Genomic DNA, 17,380 nt, shown 5'->3' with positions numbered 1-17,380 from the left:
CGGGACTTACTGGGAAGCAGCCAAACAAAGTAAATGCGTCAACCATCACAAATATGTACCGATTACCGTTGCTAGAATGGGATGGATGCCCCAGGTAGCCGATGAAGAGCTTATGTATAGACCGCTCTTCCTGGCTAGAATGCAGACTGCGACTGCGGGTAATAGAGGTTTTTTTTTATCTTTTTTGAATCCTTGCACTGGCTGATTAACTTTCTTACATCAAAATCCAAACTCAACTACGATAAAGGCTCATTAATAGTCATGATGGTTTCCAAGTCCCCTGTCATCCCCCACACATAGATTAGTGAAAGTGTTAAAAACCACTGGAACGGATTTCTGTGCAAGACAAAAGTTCACTTAACCATCATACCGGTTACAGTAACACAAGAGGCTATTATTGATGGAATATCGCAATACTTGTTGCCCGTCCCTAAGCCTTTGCTTTGTATTACTTAACTGAGCATAAACATCGTGGGAAATTCTAACTGCTGAGTGGAAAATCCTGACAGTATTTTGGGGTCTAGTCCGTTTATCAATGCCCAGCCGAAACAGTTCATGATCAGGGTGGAACTTAAATTTCTCGATCCCAAACAAGATAGCCAAGGCCTCCAGGTCACACACAAAGTTGTTAAGCACCTCAAAGCACAGGCAACCGGCTTCCACTCACGATCACATTCTTACAGTAACACAACTGCTATGCCTGAATTAGAGGCAACAGTCTGCTAGATAAACTCGTAATCATAATCAGGAACAGATAGGCCTGGAGCACTAGCATGTATTAATATTAGTGTGAGACTTGCAAAAATACGTCTTCTAATTTATTCTATTTCTGAACTGACCCATTCATTATATATATATATATATATATATATATATATATATATATATATATATATATATATATATATATAGTGGTACATGTTCAGAAAGTAAGTGTACTCTATATTCCTTTAGAAAAAGGTGGTTTTGAAAAAACATATTACTAGGTATTGTTGATACGCTTGTTAAGTTGTAGCACAAGCTTCCTTATTCACTCCTCGAATACCTCTCCTACAAGGTGCTTACCCACTTGAGAGCCTCTTTCAGTACCTGATCGTCGTTTGAAACTTTAATTCCACGCATGTAGTAATCTGAAGGCACAAAGTCAAGAGAATATGGGGAAAGGTCCAAAACTTCCAGACCAAATGACTCCAGGAGCGCTTCCGTGGTTGAGGCTGTGTGAAGACGGGCATTTTCGCGCAAACGGGCACACTTCTCTCGTCAACATTGCCCTCCTTTTGTTTCGAGTACTCTTTTTTGAGTCTTTTAGGAGTCTCACAATATCGTTGTGCATTAATGGTCTCTTCTTGAGGCTTAAATTCGACCAAAATGATGTCTTTTCGGTCCCACAACAGTAAGGTCATGGTTTTTTTTTGGACCGAAATTGTGGTTTTGAATTTTTTGGTGGATGGTTAGTTGGTGTGACATGTAACGAGCAACCCACGTTTCATCTACAGTCGCGGTAGAGCTCGGTGAACCATCACCTTCCAATTCACGTTGCTTAAGAATCTCGCGAGCGGTCTGGCCAGATTGTGTTGTGGCAACCATCTTATGCACTGCTTACGGTATCCCTACGTTTGTGAGTGTCTCTTAGAAGATAGTTCAGAAGAGTTTTGCAAACATCACGGAAATTTCAGTCACTGTCAATCGGTAGTCTTCACAAAGTTTCCTGGATTTTTTGCACCAGTTCATCAAAATGGAAGGTCTCCAAGTCACCTGTTGGTCATGAACAAATATAAGCCCTCCACTAAACACCCTACACCATGTAAACACAGTTTTTCTGTTCTTGGTGCCTTCATTCGCAAAACAATTTTGCAAATCTTATTCATTATGTGAGGAGGAAGAGGATAGCAGCATGTGGCTCGCACTCGCCAGGCTTACTTGCGACATCTTCCACGCAACTGGACACTACAACGTGAGTTCAGGTAGTATCATGTTCCTGCAATGCCCGCTCGGGTCCGGGGGTCCCCCATCCCCATCCTCTACCACTCAGTGTTGCAAAACCTCCAAACAAAACGAAAAAAAAGGAAAAACAACCTGTTATGGTCACAGTACACTTACTTTCAGAACATGCTCCATAGTAACATGGGCACTGCCTGGCATAATGATTTAATGTCGTTTATGGACAGAAAGGAATTAGTCAAACAGGACAACTATATTTCGAGATAAGTACTTGTGAATGGAAATTCGCGACTTTCTACTAGGTCTGGGATGTTAATGCCTTCTAAGTATGTATTGTAAGGTAGGTGAATTTCTGTGTGCTCCAGGTGCCAGTGAACTTCCTGCAGCGGATGTCGAGCTCGCTGCGCCGCCTGTACCTGGGCTACAACCTGCTGTCGGGCCTGGAGGCGCGCGCGCTGGGCCCGCTGCAGCACCTGGAGGAGCTGTCGCTGCCGCACAACAGGATCCTGTCGCTGGCCGCGCAGGCGTTCACCGGCTCCGGGGACTCGCTGCAGCTGCTGGACCTGTCGCACAACCACGTGGAGACGCTGCAGCTGCGCCAGTTCCACGGGCTGCCGCGCCTGCGCGTGCTCGACCTGTCGCACAACCACATCCGGTCGGTGCCGCGCGACGCCTTCCGCGGCACTCAGCTGGAGCGGCTGGATCTGTCGCACAACCAGCTGGTCGTGATGCCCAGCGGCGCGCTGGCCGAGGTGGGCGCCACGCTGCGACGCCTGCGCCTGTCGCACAACCAGCTGGAGCACCTGGACAGCAGCATGTTCCCCGAGACAGCGCACCTGGTCGCCCTCTTCCTGGGCCACAACAGGCTCACCATCCTGCCGGACAACGTCTTCTCTGGCATCGATGGGCTGCTCGATCTGAACCTCGCCAACAACTCACTGCGAGCCAATTTCAAGGAGCTCTTCCACTACGTCCAGCGGCTGCGTACGCTCAGCCTTGCCCACACTGGGCTGGAGGAGCTACCTTCTCTGCCACTGCCGCACCTCATGCGCCTAAATCTGAGTGAGAATTCCATTGGAAAAGATGAAAGGGACGCTCACCTCGATGCAGCTTCGGCGAGAGACCTCACCCGCCTCCGGCAACTCTCGCTCTCTGGGAATCGCTTGTCTTCTGTTCCATCAAGGATATGGCCGATGATGCCTCTTGTGAAGAACATAGACCTCACCAGAAACCCTATAAAGGCTAGTGTATTAGTGTAATGAAATTAGACACCTTATACCACTTGGTTATAGACAAATTGCAACTACTCACGGAGGTCCAACGTGGGACGTAATTATCTCACGGCAGCGAAACTTAGTAGGCGTGCTGATACGTTAATGTGGAACCGATTTACACTGAAAAGAAATTAGTTCTAACTTTGGCTACCAGGTGAAAATCAGGAGCTGTACATTATTTATGATGGCATGTCATCTACACTGTCATTTGACACGCCGTGACGTAAGTGAACAGTATGTAAATATCAACAAGAGAGACTGTCCACTGTTCATGAAACTCTTTTATGTGAATGACGGCAGTTACAGTGCTGTATTAAGAGAATATAGCCGCCAGAAAAGTCTGAGGAGAGCCCCTATTGCACTGAAAGGTTTAAAGGCGATGATAATGACATTCAAAAACACAGGCAAGCTTGATATGACACCTAGAAAAGGAAGGCGTCCTATCCTGGTGGCAGTATTTGCGAAGTTATTGTTGCCATAACAGCCCTTGCAGCATGGCCCTCCCTCAGTAATTCCTCTGCTCATGCAGTGCCACGAAAATTGTCCATCCGATTCCCCCATGGTTTCAGATGTTTTTATTGCATTCACAGTGCCAGATATGCTACTGGTGACCAAATCTGAAATTAATTATTTCCATCGTAAATCAGTTCCCCATAAACGCATTAGCATATCTGCCGACTTCCCACGCAATATGATAATTTCAGCCCACAAAACTCTATGAAGAGTTGCTCTTTGATTATTACCACTCAGTATTTTACTGCTCCCTCCTACTAACTAAAATATATATTGAAAATATGTGTGCGTTTGCATTTAAATTGAATTATATTCAGCAGAGTACATATTGTTGCTACATAATGCGAATAAATTCTTCTCGTGCTTCCAGCCTCGTCAAGTGGTTGTATATTCGTGAGCTATCTTTCGCGATAGAAATCTTCACCCAGGTCGCTGAGCTATGCGAGAATCGCTACGTGAACGTCGTTTGAAACTCTCTTTGCCCCCAGGTGTTCTTTCAGATTGCCGAAAAAATGGGAATGGCGTGGTGTAAGATCTGATCCTCCCTACCAACATTACCCACGTCTTTGGGGCCCTGGTCAAACTGTTGCCACCGTTTCATTACGTCTGGACGTCAAATTGCGTTTTCCAGTTGCCGCCAGGATTTCACGGTGACTCTGTGAGCAATTTAGACGTTTTTCGCACAAGAATTGTACTGCTCACATGTACTTAAATTTTGGAGGATGCTGTGCAATTTCACTAGTACACTGTGATGCATCTGTGATCTATACTGTAGTAGGAAACTCCAAACAAATACTCTCTTCTGGCAATGTGCCACTACTTTAGCGGAATTGTCTTCGCGTGGGACAACATGTGTAAAACATTTCCCAAAGTCTCTACGTATTTGACAGAATTCTTATTGCGTTTCACAATTCATTGAGAATCTCTCACACAAGCAAATAGCACTATGTGACTGGAAAAATAGCGCATTTCCCTTTGACTAAACGGATGACACAGCGAATGCATATAATTATAGATTTCTATCACTAACACCCACCCGCTATAGGATCCAGCGGCATTTATGAAGCTCAGACATTTTCCTGGTGGTAAAAAGACACTTCCTCCAAACAAAATAGTCCGGTGTATTTACGTTCAATGTGTTATCAGCAGTGGAATAATTTTGCAGGTAGGTCTTGTCGTCTTTGACATCAGAAAGGTATTAAACAATGTAGCACATCATATACTGACAACCAAAATTCGGTAATATGGACAATTTGCACGAATGGGTGATTAGCTCGAATAGAGTTTCACTAATAGAACTCAGAGCTTTAAAATAAAAAGAATAAAAAGTATATTCGAATACGTGCGATGGAATCTTAATAGGACGACTGACTTTTCCCGTATTTGTCAGTTATTTATAAAATAAATTCTAAAACATAACAGAATGTTCACTGGCGGACGTTGTTGACTACAGAACAGCATCGTAACTGTATCATCGGCAGCAAGAGTATGACGATGAGCACGATATTTGCCCTTGGAATAAGCAATGGCCGCTGTTGTTAAATATGGATGAATTCTAGATAATTTACTTAGCGAAGAGAATAAATCCATTTTATCCAGACTTAAAGTTAGAGGTAAACGCGTCGACCTTTTAAACCGTTTAAATGACTGGGTGTACAAAATGCGAGCCGTAATATGGAACCAGGCGAATAGGATGCCATTAGCGGAAGACGTTTTCAAGACGTCGATGAGTGGATTCGCTCAGTGATGAAATGGCTTTATGGCAATAGAGCGACTTGTTTAGTTAGAGCATTCACGCCCTTGTGTCTCGGTTGGGGAAGACCGTTGAACTGGAATACATTACGTGAAAAAAGTTGCAACTGTAAATAACACATCACTCATTCATTTGCGTAATATTCGGTGCATGGATTAAATATCTGTCGCAGAAAAAGATGTGAGGTATTACTTTTCTGGTGACGCTCGTATAAAAACAGGATACAACTCATGATACAATCTCTTTTACAAGTATAATGTAATATTAGCCTAATCATCATTTACAATGTGCAGGGTGTAACAAAATAATAGAAAAACGTTTTACAGTTTGCAGCGGGTGTCTTGAGTAAAAGGATGGCTATCCATGTCGATTTCATTTTTGTCAACATATGCCTTCCGTCCACTCTTAGGCAGTGCAAGTGTGTCTGTAATTAATGTTTTAATGTTTGGTTTGTGGGGTACTCAACTGCGTCGTAATCAGTGGCCGTACAAAGTCCCAATTTTTTCCCAGTCCAGTTATTACACAATCCAATATAGCCATAGTTACGAATGATGATGAGGATGTAATTATGAAAATAATACAAACACCCAGTCCCTGGGCAGATAATACCCCCAGCCTAGCCTGGGATCGAACCAGCGACCCCGTGATCCAGAGGCAGCAACGCAAGACACTAGACCACGAGCTGAGGACGTGCGTCTGTACAATGTGCGCCAGCAAGAGGAACTTCTAGCAATAGCCCGGACGGTATTCAGGACGACAGGTGGTGTCAAACCCGTCCACGCTTGTCACAAAGCCACTTACTTGTTAGTCGGCCAACGTACATTTCTGCTAGAGGGGGACATAGCAGTAGGCGTTGCAGCCCCAAACTCAGACGTTCAACAGCGCCTTTGGATGATATCACCGGTCATGACTTAGTGCCTATCTTCATTAATTTATGGATCATGGTCTAGAACGTAAGTTTCCCCAGAAATTCCAATCGCCTAAAGCTTAAAGGACTTCTATCAAAATCAGTAGTATTGGGGTGTGTGTGTGTGTTTGATCTGTTATTCTGTTATTCTGCTCAACGGATTAATCTGAGATGTACCCTTTACCCTGTGGCTCCTGCAAGATGCAATTTCCACCCCCACACTACTACAGAAGTCAGACAGACGCTGCTAACGTTCTAAAGAGAAATGCCTGAAAAACTTTCAGCAATAAATATCTTCTGGAGTCGTCCGCTGTAACGAAATGACACAAAAATTCACAAAATTTCTTACGTAACTAGTGTGATACTTGGGTACTGGAGTAGTGCTAGTTACAGTAAGAAAAACATGAAGCTAACGAAAGTTGTTACTTATTTAGCAAAAATTCTGAAAAACCACAATGGCATCTTTAGCTATGAATTGAACAAGTGATATCCTGGTTCTTTTCGGAATGTGAAGTTACCTCTCAAGGATAGGATTCGCTAATGAAATTTCTATACAAAGTTTAAGTTGGTTGTTGACTTGGCAGACTTGCTGAGAGACACGCCTACTCAACTTGAATAATTATCCTTTCGAATGTTGCTAGGTACAGTTGAGACAGTCACGTGTGAATTGCAGTGAAGTGTATTGTTGTGGAGGAAATATGGGGCTCGCAATAATTGTAGTGCACAATACCGGAAGCTGTGATGATTGCTGCCTGCGCCGCTCGCTGCTGACAAATAAGATAACTCTCATTCTATCTGGATTGACCTTCGCCAATCAAACTCTCCCTACGCCTTGATGAAGTCAAGGATTCCTATTCGCCCCCAGTCTAACTATTGGTTTGGTACACCGGTCAGATAACCAGTCCACCGCAATGCCACTCAAAATTCGCTCGCAGGCGTTTAACTATAACTCTGTCCGTTCACACTGCACAATAATTGTGTCGGCCAATGCAGTGAACAACGCTTAACCGCAAGGACTAAATATAGAGTAGCACTTCGATTCGCTCTCGACAGAGGTGCTCTCCAGTGAAGCACTGAAGAGAGACTTGTTCCTCGCTCAAAGATCGACAGCAGAACGGCTCCTCTCCATGCCAGACGTGAAGGGGTATATCTTTTGGTCCCTTCCATTATTCCTTCAGCTCAAGGCGTCTGCCAATCAGCATCGCTCTTCTAAAATGGGAGAATAACGATTCGTTTAAGGCGAGCAATCTGGAAACCTGTAGCATTGGCGTTTGGCATTTTCTGTCTCCCTTTGAAAATCTCTGAAAGTGAGTGCTATGTGTAAAGAATGCGTAGGCTGGCCGCTCCCACACAATGTAACGGAATTCGCTTTTAAACCGAACATGGCGTCGTTCCCCTTTCCACTCGGGCTCACGTTGTTCCCTCCACCCTCCACAGGCGGTCACTGGCCGACATGGGCTGGGTCGTCCTCTGAAGGGACCGGCGTCCCGTTGTGCGGTTTCTCTCATGAACGAAAAGCTTCTGTGACCGTCGTGTCTGGAATGTGTGTGTATGCCAGCCTCGAGTATTTCAATCACGGTGTGCTTACTTGTTAATTGCATATCGTTTACAAGAATTCATACACTCCTGGAAATGGAAAAAAGAACACATTGACACCGGTGTGTCAGACCCACCATACTTGCTCCGGACACTGCGAGAGGGCTGTACAAGCAATGATCACACGCACGGCACAGCGGACACAGCAGGAACTGCGGTGTTGGCCGTCGAATGGCGCTAGCTCCGCAGCATTTGTGCACCGCCGCCGTCAGTGTCAGCCAGTTTGCCGTGGCATACGGAGCTCCATCGCAGTCTTTAACACTGGTAGCATGCCGCGACAGCGTGGACATGAACCGTATGTGCAGTTGACGGACTTTGAGCGAGGGCGTATAGAGAGCATGCGGGAGGCCGGGTGGACGTACCGCCGAATTGCTCAACACGTGGGGCGTGAGGTCTCCTCAGTACATCGATGTTGTCGCCAGTGGTCGGCGGAAGGTGCACGTGCCCGTCGATCTGGGACCGGACCGCAGCGACGCACGGATGCACGCCAAGACCGTAGGATCCTACGCAGTGCCGTAGGGGACCACACCGCCACTTCCCAGCAAATTAGGGACACTGTTGCTCCTGGGGTATCGGCGAGGAACATTCGCTACCGTCTCCATGAAGCTGGGCTACGGTCCCGCACACCGTCTTCCGCTCACGCCCCAACATCGTGCGGCCTGCCTCCAGTGGTGTCGCGACAGGCGTGAATGGAGGGACGAATGGAGACATGTCGTCTTCAGCGATGAGAGTCGCTTCTGCCTTGGTGCCAATGATGGTCGTATGCGTGTTTGGCGCCGTTCAGGTGAGCGCCACAATCAGGACTGCATACGGCCGAGGCACACAGGGCCAACACCCGGCATCATGGTGTGGGGAGCGATCTCCTACACTGGCCGTACACCTCTGGTGATCGTCGAGGGGACACTGAATATTGCACGGTACATCCAAACCGTCATCGAACCCATCGTTCTACCATTCCTAGACCGGCAAGGGAACTTGCTGTTCCAACAGGACAATGCACGTCCGCATGCATCCCGTGCCACCCAACGTGCTCTAGAAGGTGTAAGTCAACTACCCTGGCCAGCAAGATCTCCGGATCTGTCCCCCATTGAGCGTGTTTGGGACTGGATGAAGCGTCGTCTCACGCGGTCTGCACGTCCAGCACGAACGCTGGTCCAACTGAGGCGCCAGGTGGAAATGGCATGGCAAGCCGTTCCACAGGACTACATCCAGCATCTCTACGATCGTCTCCATGGGAGAATAGCACCCTGTATTGCTGCGAAAGGTGGATATACACTGTACTAGTGCCGACATTGTGCATGCTCTGTTGCCTGTGTCTATGTGCCTGTGATTCTGTCAGTGTGATCATGTGATGTATCTGACCCCAGGAATGTGTCAATAAAGTTTCCCCTTCCTGGGACAATGAATTCACGGTGTTCTTATTTCAATTTCCAGGAGTGTATAACACTGACTTTATCTTATCGAGTTTGGGTTCAAATGAAGCGTCTTGATGTGCGGAATATGATTGTGAGGGCGGAATATGTAAGCAATGAAGGTCAGGAGACCATGACGTCTTACAGTATTCACGGGAAAAAGATGGTTTCTATATCACCCATCCACATTACCATTTCTAGCAGTGCTAGTAGTCTATTACGCCTACAGTACTTGTTCCTATGCGTGAGCCCATGTTTATGCTAAGTTTGGTTGAAATTTATCCAGGGTGCTAGAGCTATACTTACATGTCAATCCCTTCTACAGCCTCTCTTTTGACCACGGTCATTAGGAAGGTTAGAATTGTTTCAGTCTTACAGTACTTTTTCAGATTAAAAGTCATATAATGACTAAATTTCTTTGAAGTTACTCCAAGCATACCAGAATAATCCCCTAAGGGTTACATGTCATAGTTGCTGTCACCAGACAGCCTATATATGTAACTTCCTGGCAGATTAAAACTGTGTACCCGACCGAGCTGTGAGTACCGGGCGTGAGTCGTGCTTCGTTAGCTCGGATGGTAGAGCACTTGCCCGCGAAAGGCAAAGGTCCCGAGTTCGAGTCTCGGTCGGGCACACAGTATTAATCTGCCAGGAAGTTTCATATCAGCGCACACTCCGCTGCAGAGTGAAAATCTCATTCTGGAAACATCCCCCAGGCTGTGGCTAAGCCATGTCTCCGCTATATCCTTTCTTTCAGGAGTGCTAGTTCTGCAAGTTTCGCAGGAGAGCTTCTTTAAATTTTCGAAGGCAGGAGACGAGATACTTCCGTCGAGCGAACGGTTGTATATGATTGTTAAGTATGGAGACTAATGCATCAACATACTTCGAAAGGAACCTAATTGATATACAGTCTCGACCAGAAAACTTGCTTTTATTAAGTGATTTGAGTTGTTTCACTCCGAGCATATTTACTTCTACGTTACTCATGTTGGCAGCGGTTGTCGATTCGAATTCTGGAATATTTACTTCGTCTTTTGTGAAGGCATTTCGGAAGGCTGTGTTTAGTTTCATTGCCGGACGTTGTGGCCGAGCGGTTCTTGGCGCTGCAGTCTGGAACCGCGATGCTGCTATGGTCGCAGGTTCGAATCCTGCCTCGGGCGTGGATGTGTCTGATGTCCTTAGGTTAGTTAGGTTTAAGTAGTTCAAAGTCTAGGGGACTGATGACCTCAGATGTGAAGTCCCACAGTGCTTAGAGCCATTTGAACCATCATCATCACCATATGACACAAACATACAACACTACTCTATTCGTGTAGCCTTTACACCTCCTTACAATTCACAAATACACCTACGACACAACTCTTCCATATGTGCAAGGAACGAGGCCATTGTACGGAAAGGAACTCATGGTATCTGAACCCACAGAATTGGATTTCCTAATCAGCAGTTTCATACGACATTTAATTTAATTTATATTATTTTGTGTAGTTGCAGCAGTGTGGAATGATTTTACTAGATTGTGCTATTGCAATGCAGGTAGTTACGCGAGAGAGCTTCTCGCACCTGACACGCCTCACGACACTCAACGTGGAGGACCTGCCGTACATGGAGCGCTTCGACGCAGACTCGCTGACGGGCCTGCCGCTGCTGACCAAGCTGCGCATCCAGACGTGGCCCAAGATCGAGAAGTACCGCTTCCGCGTGGGCAGCGCGCTGTCGTCCGTGTGGTCGCTGCGCGAGCTGTCGGTTCGAGTGCTCGACCCGGTGCTGAGCGACCAGCTGCTGGGCGCCTTCAGCAACGCCAAGCTGCGCCGCCTCGAGCTCAGCGGCTGCGGCCTGGTCGCCATCACGGCCGACGCGCTCGAGGGCCTGGCAGACAGCTCGCACGAGCTGCAGCTGCGCGTGCGGGACACCAGTCTGCAGGAGCTGCCGCCGGGGCTCGTCGCGGGGCTGGCCGCGCACGTGCCACACCTGGCGCTCGACCTGCGCGACAACCGCTTCCGCTCGCTGTCGCCCTCCGACCTCTACCCCAACGGCTCCAGCTGGGAGAGCGTTGGCACCAGGCCTTTCGCCGGTCTGTTCACCCTGCTCAGCGCTCAGCAGCTTGCCGCGTGCGACCCCAGAAACTTCCCCACGGTGCAGAACTTTGTAATCGTTGACGGATGTTCTCATCATTATCATCATCATCATCATCATCATCATCAACAACATCATCAACCACGAAACTACCTTGCAGATTAAAACTGTGTGCGCGGACCGAGATTCGAACTCGGAACCTTTGCATTTCGCGGGCAAGCACTCTACCAACTGTGCTACCAAAGCACGACTCACAGCTTTACTTCTGCCAGTACCTCGTCTCCTACCTTCCAAACTTTACAGAAGCTCTCCTGCGAACCATGCAGAATTAGCGCTCCTTGGTAGAGCACTTGCCCCCGAAAGCAAAGGTCCCGAGTTCGAGTCTCAGTCCGGCACACAGTTTTAATCTTCCAGGAAGTTTCAAATCAGAGCACACTCCGCTGTAGAGTGGAAACACCCCCCAGGCTCTGGCTAAGCCATGTCTCCGCAATATCCTTTCATTCAGGAGTGCCAGTTCTGCAGGGTTCGCAGGAGAGCTTCTGTAAAGACTGGAAGGTAGGAGACGAGGTACTGGCAGAAGTAAAACTGTGAGGACGGGGCGTGAGTCGTGCTTGGATAGCTCAGTTGGTAGAGGACTTGCCCGCGAAAGGCAAAGTTCCCGAGTTCTAGTCTCGCTCCGGAACACAGTTTTAATCTGTCAGGAAGTTTCATATCAGCGCACACTCGGCTGCAGAGTGAAAATCTCATTCTGGAATCATCAACCACATTCCTGGATTAGGTTCGAGGAACTCTTTCCGGCTGCACCTTCTTAGTTCTTTCGTTTCCTGGGTCGACCTACGACCCTTACCCATTTCGGAATGCTGGGTGTCTCCGCAGGAATGATCAGTATTCAATAATATGACAGCAATGAGCATTGTAACCAAAAATGTCTAGCTAAAATCGGCTCTAAAGTGCATACCTTATGAGATATGAACACTTTTTCTAATTCTCTGCAGTGCAACAAACGTCTTCTACAGATCAAGTCCTCACAGCTCTTCAGATATACGTTTTAGAGCCACTGCTTACTGGAATATTTTGCTCCAAATGATTAAAAGCGGTGACTCGTTTTCTTTTACAGGTTATTATTCCTTGCTGTAGGGGCTGTGATTTTTGGTATTTTTTTTGTCTAAACCAGCAAGGCTATACAGAGACCACTACTTCCACCACAGCAAGTGGATTTAGTGCTCACGTACTCACACTGACCCGTGAACACTTCCCAGTTTGTCAATGGGGAATAGTTGAACATGGTTACTACTGTTATCGGTGCCACGCTTGCAATGGTCGTGCCAGGCGCGCGATATGGAGCCTTTATACTGTCGTTAGTGGCGCGAGACCTGCACGACCTTATAGAAACCGTTATATTTCCGCATTATTCTGTTACACTAGGGATAAGTTCACGTAAGGAAAGAGAGAGAATGTAAGATTTACGGACTCACTATTAAACTGTTGAGAATCGAACAGTAATACAACAAAATGGGGGTGGGGGAAGAAAGATCCGAGTTCAGCAGCCTGCCCTAACGTACGTTCATAACACTCTATGATAGCAGGAGGAAAGGAATTTTAGTAACGATCGCCGTATTATCAAATACGATCCCATTTAGTAAAGGAAGGGGTGTCAGGCCTGCATCGCTGGCTCTGTTCTTATTTGCTTTGTTTTATTATTACTCGCGTAACAACTAATATATGAAAAAAATATGTTACTACGAAAAGAGCCCCGAAATACCTTTAAGTGATCCTGAGATGTGACTTTCTTTGGATCATTAATTTTCAACAAAACAAAATATATTATGTTATTATTCTTCTGGATCTGGCTTTCTACTAAAGGAACATTTTTTCGTTACTGTAAATCACATATTCAACATATCTTCCTTACTTTACAGTTATTGAAAAAGTTAATGAAAATTACTTTGTTATCAATACTGATGTTACAGTACGCAATGATTGTTCAACATCAAAATTTTGCTGTGGATTTTTGTTAACAGTAAAACACCAATAAGTACCACGACTAACACGAGAACATGAGACTATTATCGGAGAAAAAGATGTTTTTACTATAATGTTTGCCAGACCACAACTACGCACAGCAAGATTTCTTTTATGTTATGAAGGTAGATTATCTTTTTCCACTGTTAGTAATATACACTCCTGGAAATTGAAATAAGAACACCGTGAATTCATTGTCCCAGGATGGGGAAACTTTATTGACACATTCCTGGGGTCAGATACATCACATGATCACACTGACAGAACCACAGGCACATAGACACAGGCAACAAAGCATGCACAATGTCGGCACTAGTACAGTGTATATCCACCTTTCGCAGCAATGCAGTCTGCTATTCTCCCATGGAGACGATCGTAGAGATGCTGGATGTAGTCGTGTGGAACGGCTTGCCATGCCATTTCCACCTGGCGCCTCAGTTGGACCAGCGTTCGTGCTGGACGTGCAGACCACGTGAGACGACGCTTCATCTAGTCCCAAACATGCTCAATTGGGGACAGACCCGGAGATCTTGCTGGCCAGGGTAGTTGACTTACACCTTCTAGAGCACGTTGGGTGGCACGGGATACATGCGGACGTGCATTGCCCTGTTGGAACAGCAAGATCCCTTGCCGGTCTAGGAATGGTAGAACGATGGGTTCGATGACGGTTTGGATGTACCGTGCAATATTCAGTGTCCCCTCGACGATCACCAGAGGTGTACGGCCAGTGTAGGAGATCGCTCCCCACACCATGATGCCGGGTGTTGGCCCTGTGTGCCTCGGTCGTATGCAGTCCTGATTGTGGCGCTCACCTGCACGGCGCCAAACACGCATATGACCATCATTGGCACCAAGGCAGAAGCGACTCTCATCGCTGAAGACGACACGTCTCCATTCGTCCCTCCATTCACGCCTGTCGCGACACCACTGCAGGCGGGCTGCACGATGTTGGGGCTTGAGCGGAAGATGGCCTAACGGTGTGCGGGACCGTAGCCCAGCTTCATGGAGACAGTTGCGAATGGTCCTCGCCGATATCCCAGGAGCAAAAGTGTCCCTAATTTTCTGGGAAGTGGCGGTGTGGTCCCCTACGGCACTGGGCAGGATCCTACGGTCTTGGCGTGCATCCGTGCGTCGCTGCGGTCCGGTCCCAGGTTGACGGGCACGTGCACCTTCCGCCGACCACTGGCGACAACATCGATGTACTGTGGAGACCTCACGCCCCACGTGTTGAGCAATTCGGCGGTACGTCCACCCGGCCTCCCACATGCCCACTATACGCCCTCGCTCAAAGTCCGTCAACTGCACATACGGTTCACGTCCACGCTGTCGCGGCATGCTACCAGTGTTAACGATTGCGATGGAGCTCCGTATGCCACGGCAAACTGGCTGACACTGACGACGGCGGTGCACAAATGCTGCGCAGCTAGCGCCATTCGACGGCCAACACCGCGGTTCCTGGTGTGTCCGCTGTGCCGTGCGTGTGATCATTGCTTGTACAGCCCTCTCGCAGTGTCCGGAGCAAGTATGGTGGGTCTGACACACCGGTGTCAATGTGTTCTTTTTTCCATTTCCAGGAGTGTATTATCAGCAGCCCGCGTCAACCTGTAAAACACATAATAAAATCTGCTGCTCTGCTCTGCAATTCAGAAAGCTGCAAGAAATAAGTTTACTTCACTATTACCTGCCCGCTTCTTTGCGGTATGATAGATTTCATTTAGTGCAGTTTGAATGTGCAGCGGCAGCGCCTCGTTCGTTCGTAGCGCAGCTCTGCACAACGAATAATATTTAAATAACTGAAAATGTCTTAAAGGGCTGGGATAAAATACCAGGCAAGCTTATTACAAATCATAATGCAAGGTTTCACTAAGTAACTCTATTCAAAACGTTTAAACAAATCAATTAATTACAAACCTTTCCGAGGATACGTCTAATGGCGTCCCTCTCACAATCTTGACAAACGTATGCTACGCAAGCGTACAATATAACGTCACAGGCTCTTCCTACTCACGTAACTCCAAGAAGACAACAGAGAAATTAATGTTCTTTTTTTACTATTTATACTAGTCACTTATCTTCATCTTTTGTTTGATGTTTAATAAGAGTCGTCTGTGGCGGTTTCAGTACTCGCCGACACAGATATCATCCAAATAAGAAAAAAGTACATAATTCTGTACAACAACAAAACATGACACACAATGTTTTCTCCTTATTACATAATATGTCTTTTGCTAAGAGACGTTACAGACGACAACCACCAGGAATTTTCCAAAGACTAAGAAGATGCTACTGTGCCTAAATCGCTCGATAGCCTCCCGTACTAAAGCAATAAAACCCGCAAGACGCGAAACTATTCACAATGACTGATCAGGTTCCCTCTAGGCCGCAGGGCGCGAATCTAAATGCACGTCGGCGCTCATGCTCACCGAACTTCATCTCCTGGAAGCGGCACCTCCGGTCTCCGGCACGGACACTCCAGAACTGCCATACTACCCCTTTGTCCGCCACCCATCCGCAGAGGGCGGTTGGCGCCCGCCCGCGGAAAACGGGCGCGCACCTGAACTGGCCAATCATAGGGCCGGAATTTCACAGGGAGGTGACACCACGATCTTAAAATTGAGCAGAAACAGCGTTTACAAAGTTGATAAACCAGGTTGGGGAACTGAGAACAGGGGAAACTTCGGCCATTACAGAATGTTCAAACGACGGAACGTGCTACCCTGGCGATCGGAAAAGGGATGGAAAACGGGAAGCCATCATCGCTGCAAGGAAGACTACTGCGCTCGCCCATACATAAAGAAAATTTCTAGCACCAAGCTTCTCTCAAAGATCAGTATGAGACAAGCTGTAAAAATCGTCAAATAAATCAGGCAACCCAGACAAATTATTAATATTATTATTATTTTACCGAGTACCAGAATGCTGAGATTAAAAATATGAAATACGAGCACTGAAAGGTGTATGAAGTGCATGTCTTTCATGATCGTTCCTGTGATATCACTGAATACTGACCATTCCTCCTGGAACACCTTGTACGAGGCGTATTCCGAAAGTAAGGTCCGATCGGTAGCAAAATGGAACCCACAGTAAAAATGATAAGTGTTTTATTTGCAATAGTTAGTCACACATTCCAACAATGACTTTACATAGTCGCCACTCCGTCTGAGACATATATGGTAGGGCTGTACCAACTTCCCAATATCCTCGTCATAGAAGGCAGCCGTCCGCATTTTTCACCGATTCTCTGTTGTCGTTGTCTGTGATAAAACGTTGACTTCATAGCCAGCGGTTCATGTCAGCAGAGATGAAAATCAGAGGGACCAAAGCCCGGGCTGTATGGAGGGCTATCAAACACTTCCAATCGAAAACGCTGCAGGGACGTCCTCACTGCCCCTGCAGAGTGAAGGCGAGAACTGTCATTAAGAAGGAAATGCACGACAGATATGTTGTGTGGTCTGCATCTAATCAGGCGAAATCTCTCATGGGCACTCATACTTGGTGGGAGACACTGTTTACTAGGCATCATTATGTGCTCACTGTGTGCTCAGACTTACAAGACAGATGTGACGCGATCAACAGGCATACTAGAGACACTGTCCAACACACCTATGCCAAGCCTTACCGGATTTTCACGGTGGTTTCCAATTCGCGACCGATCGGACTTTACTTTCGGAATACGCTTCGCATATTCCAAAACTTTTTTGACTGTCTTTCTTGTTGCTTTCTCTTCGCTGTGGACAGTGCTCATCAGTTTGCCTCATGAGACCCAAGACACTTTTCCGTGGAGTCCAACAGGGTAACTATTTTTGTGATCGTGATTTTCTTAACATCATCATCATCATCATTATCATCATCATCATCATCAGGCCCTTGCTCCCGCTTCAGCTTC

The 17,380-nt window shown here is 46.9% G+C and overlaps 1 protein-coding gene across 1 annotated transcript in view; it reads left to right on the top strand.

The window, feature by feature from the left end:
* LOC126335454 (chaoptin-like) overlaps window positions 1-17,380 on the top strand; it is a gene marked incomplete at its 5' end in the record, with an annotated part of 146,613 nt that overhangs the window by 121,086 nt on the left and 8,147 nt on the right. Inside the window, 2 exons of the mRNA XM_049998745.1 lie at window positions 2,307-3,182; window positions 10,933-11,470. Coding sequence (XP_049854702.1) covers window positions 2,307-3,182; window positions 10,933-11,470 — 1,414 coding nt within the window. The remainder of the gene's footprint in view (window positions 1-2,306; window positions 3,183-10,932; window positions 11,471-17,380) is intronic.

The sequence above is a fragment of the Schistocerca gregaria genome, chromosome 2 (genome assembly GCF_023897955.1).
Source record: "Schistocerca gregaria isolate iqSchGreg1 chromosome 2, iqSchGreg1.2, whole genome shotgun sequence".
In the NCBI taxonomy this organism is placed as follows: domain Eukaryota; kingdom Metazoa; phylum Arthropoda; class Insecta; order Orthoptera; family Acrididae; genus Schistocerca; species Schistocerca gregaria.
This window is presented reverse-complemented; position numbering and strand designations above follow the sequence as displayed.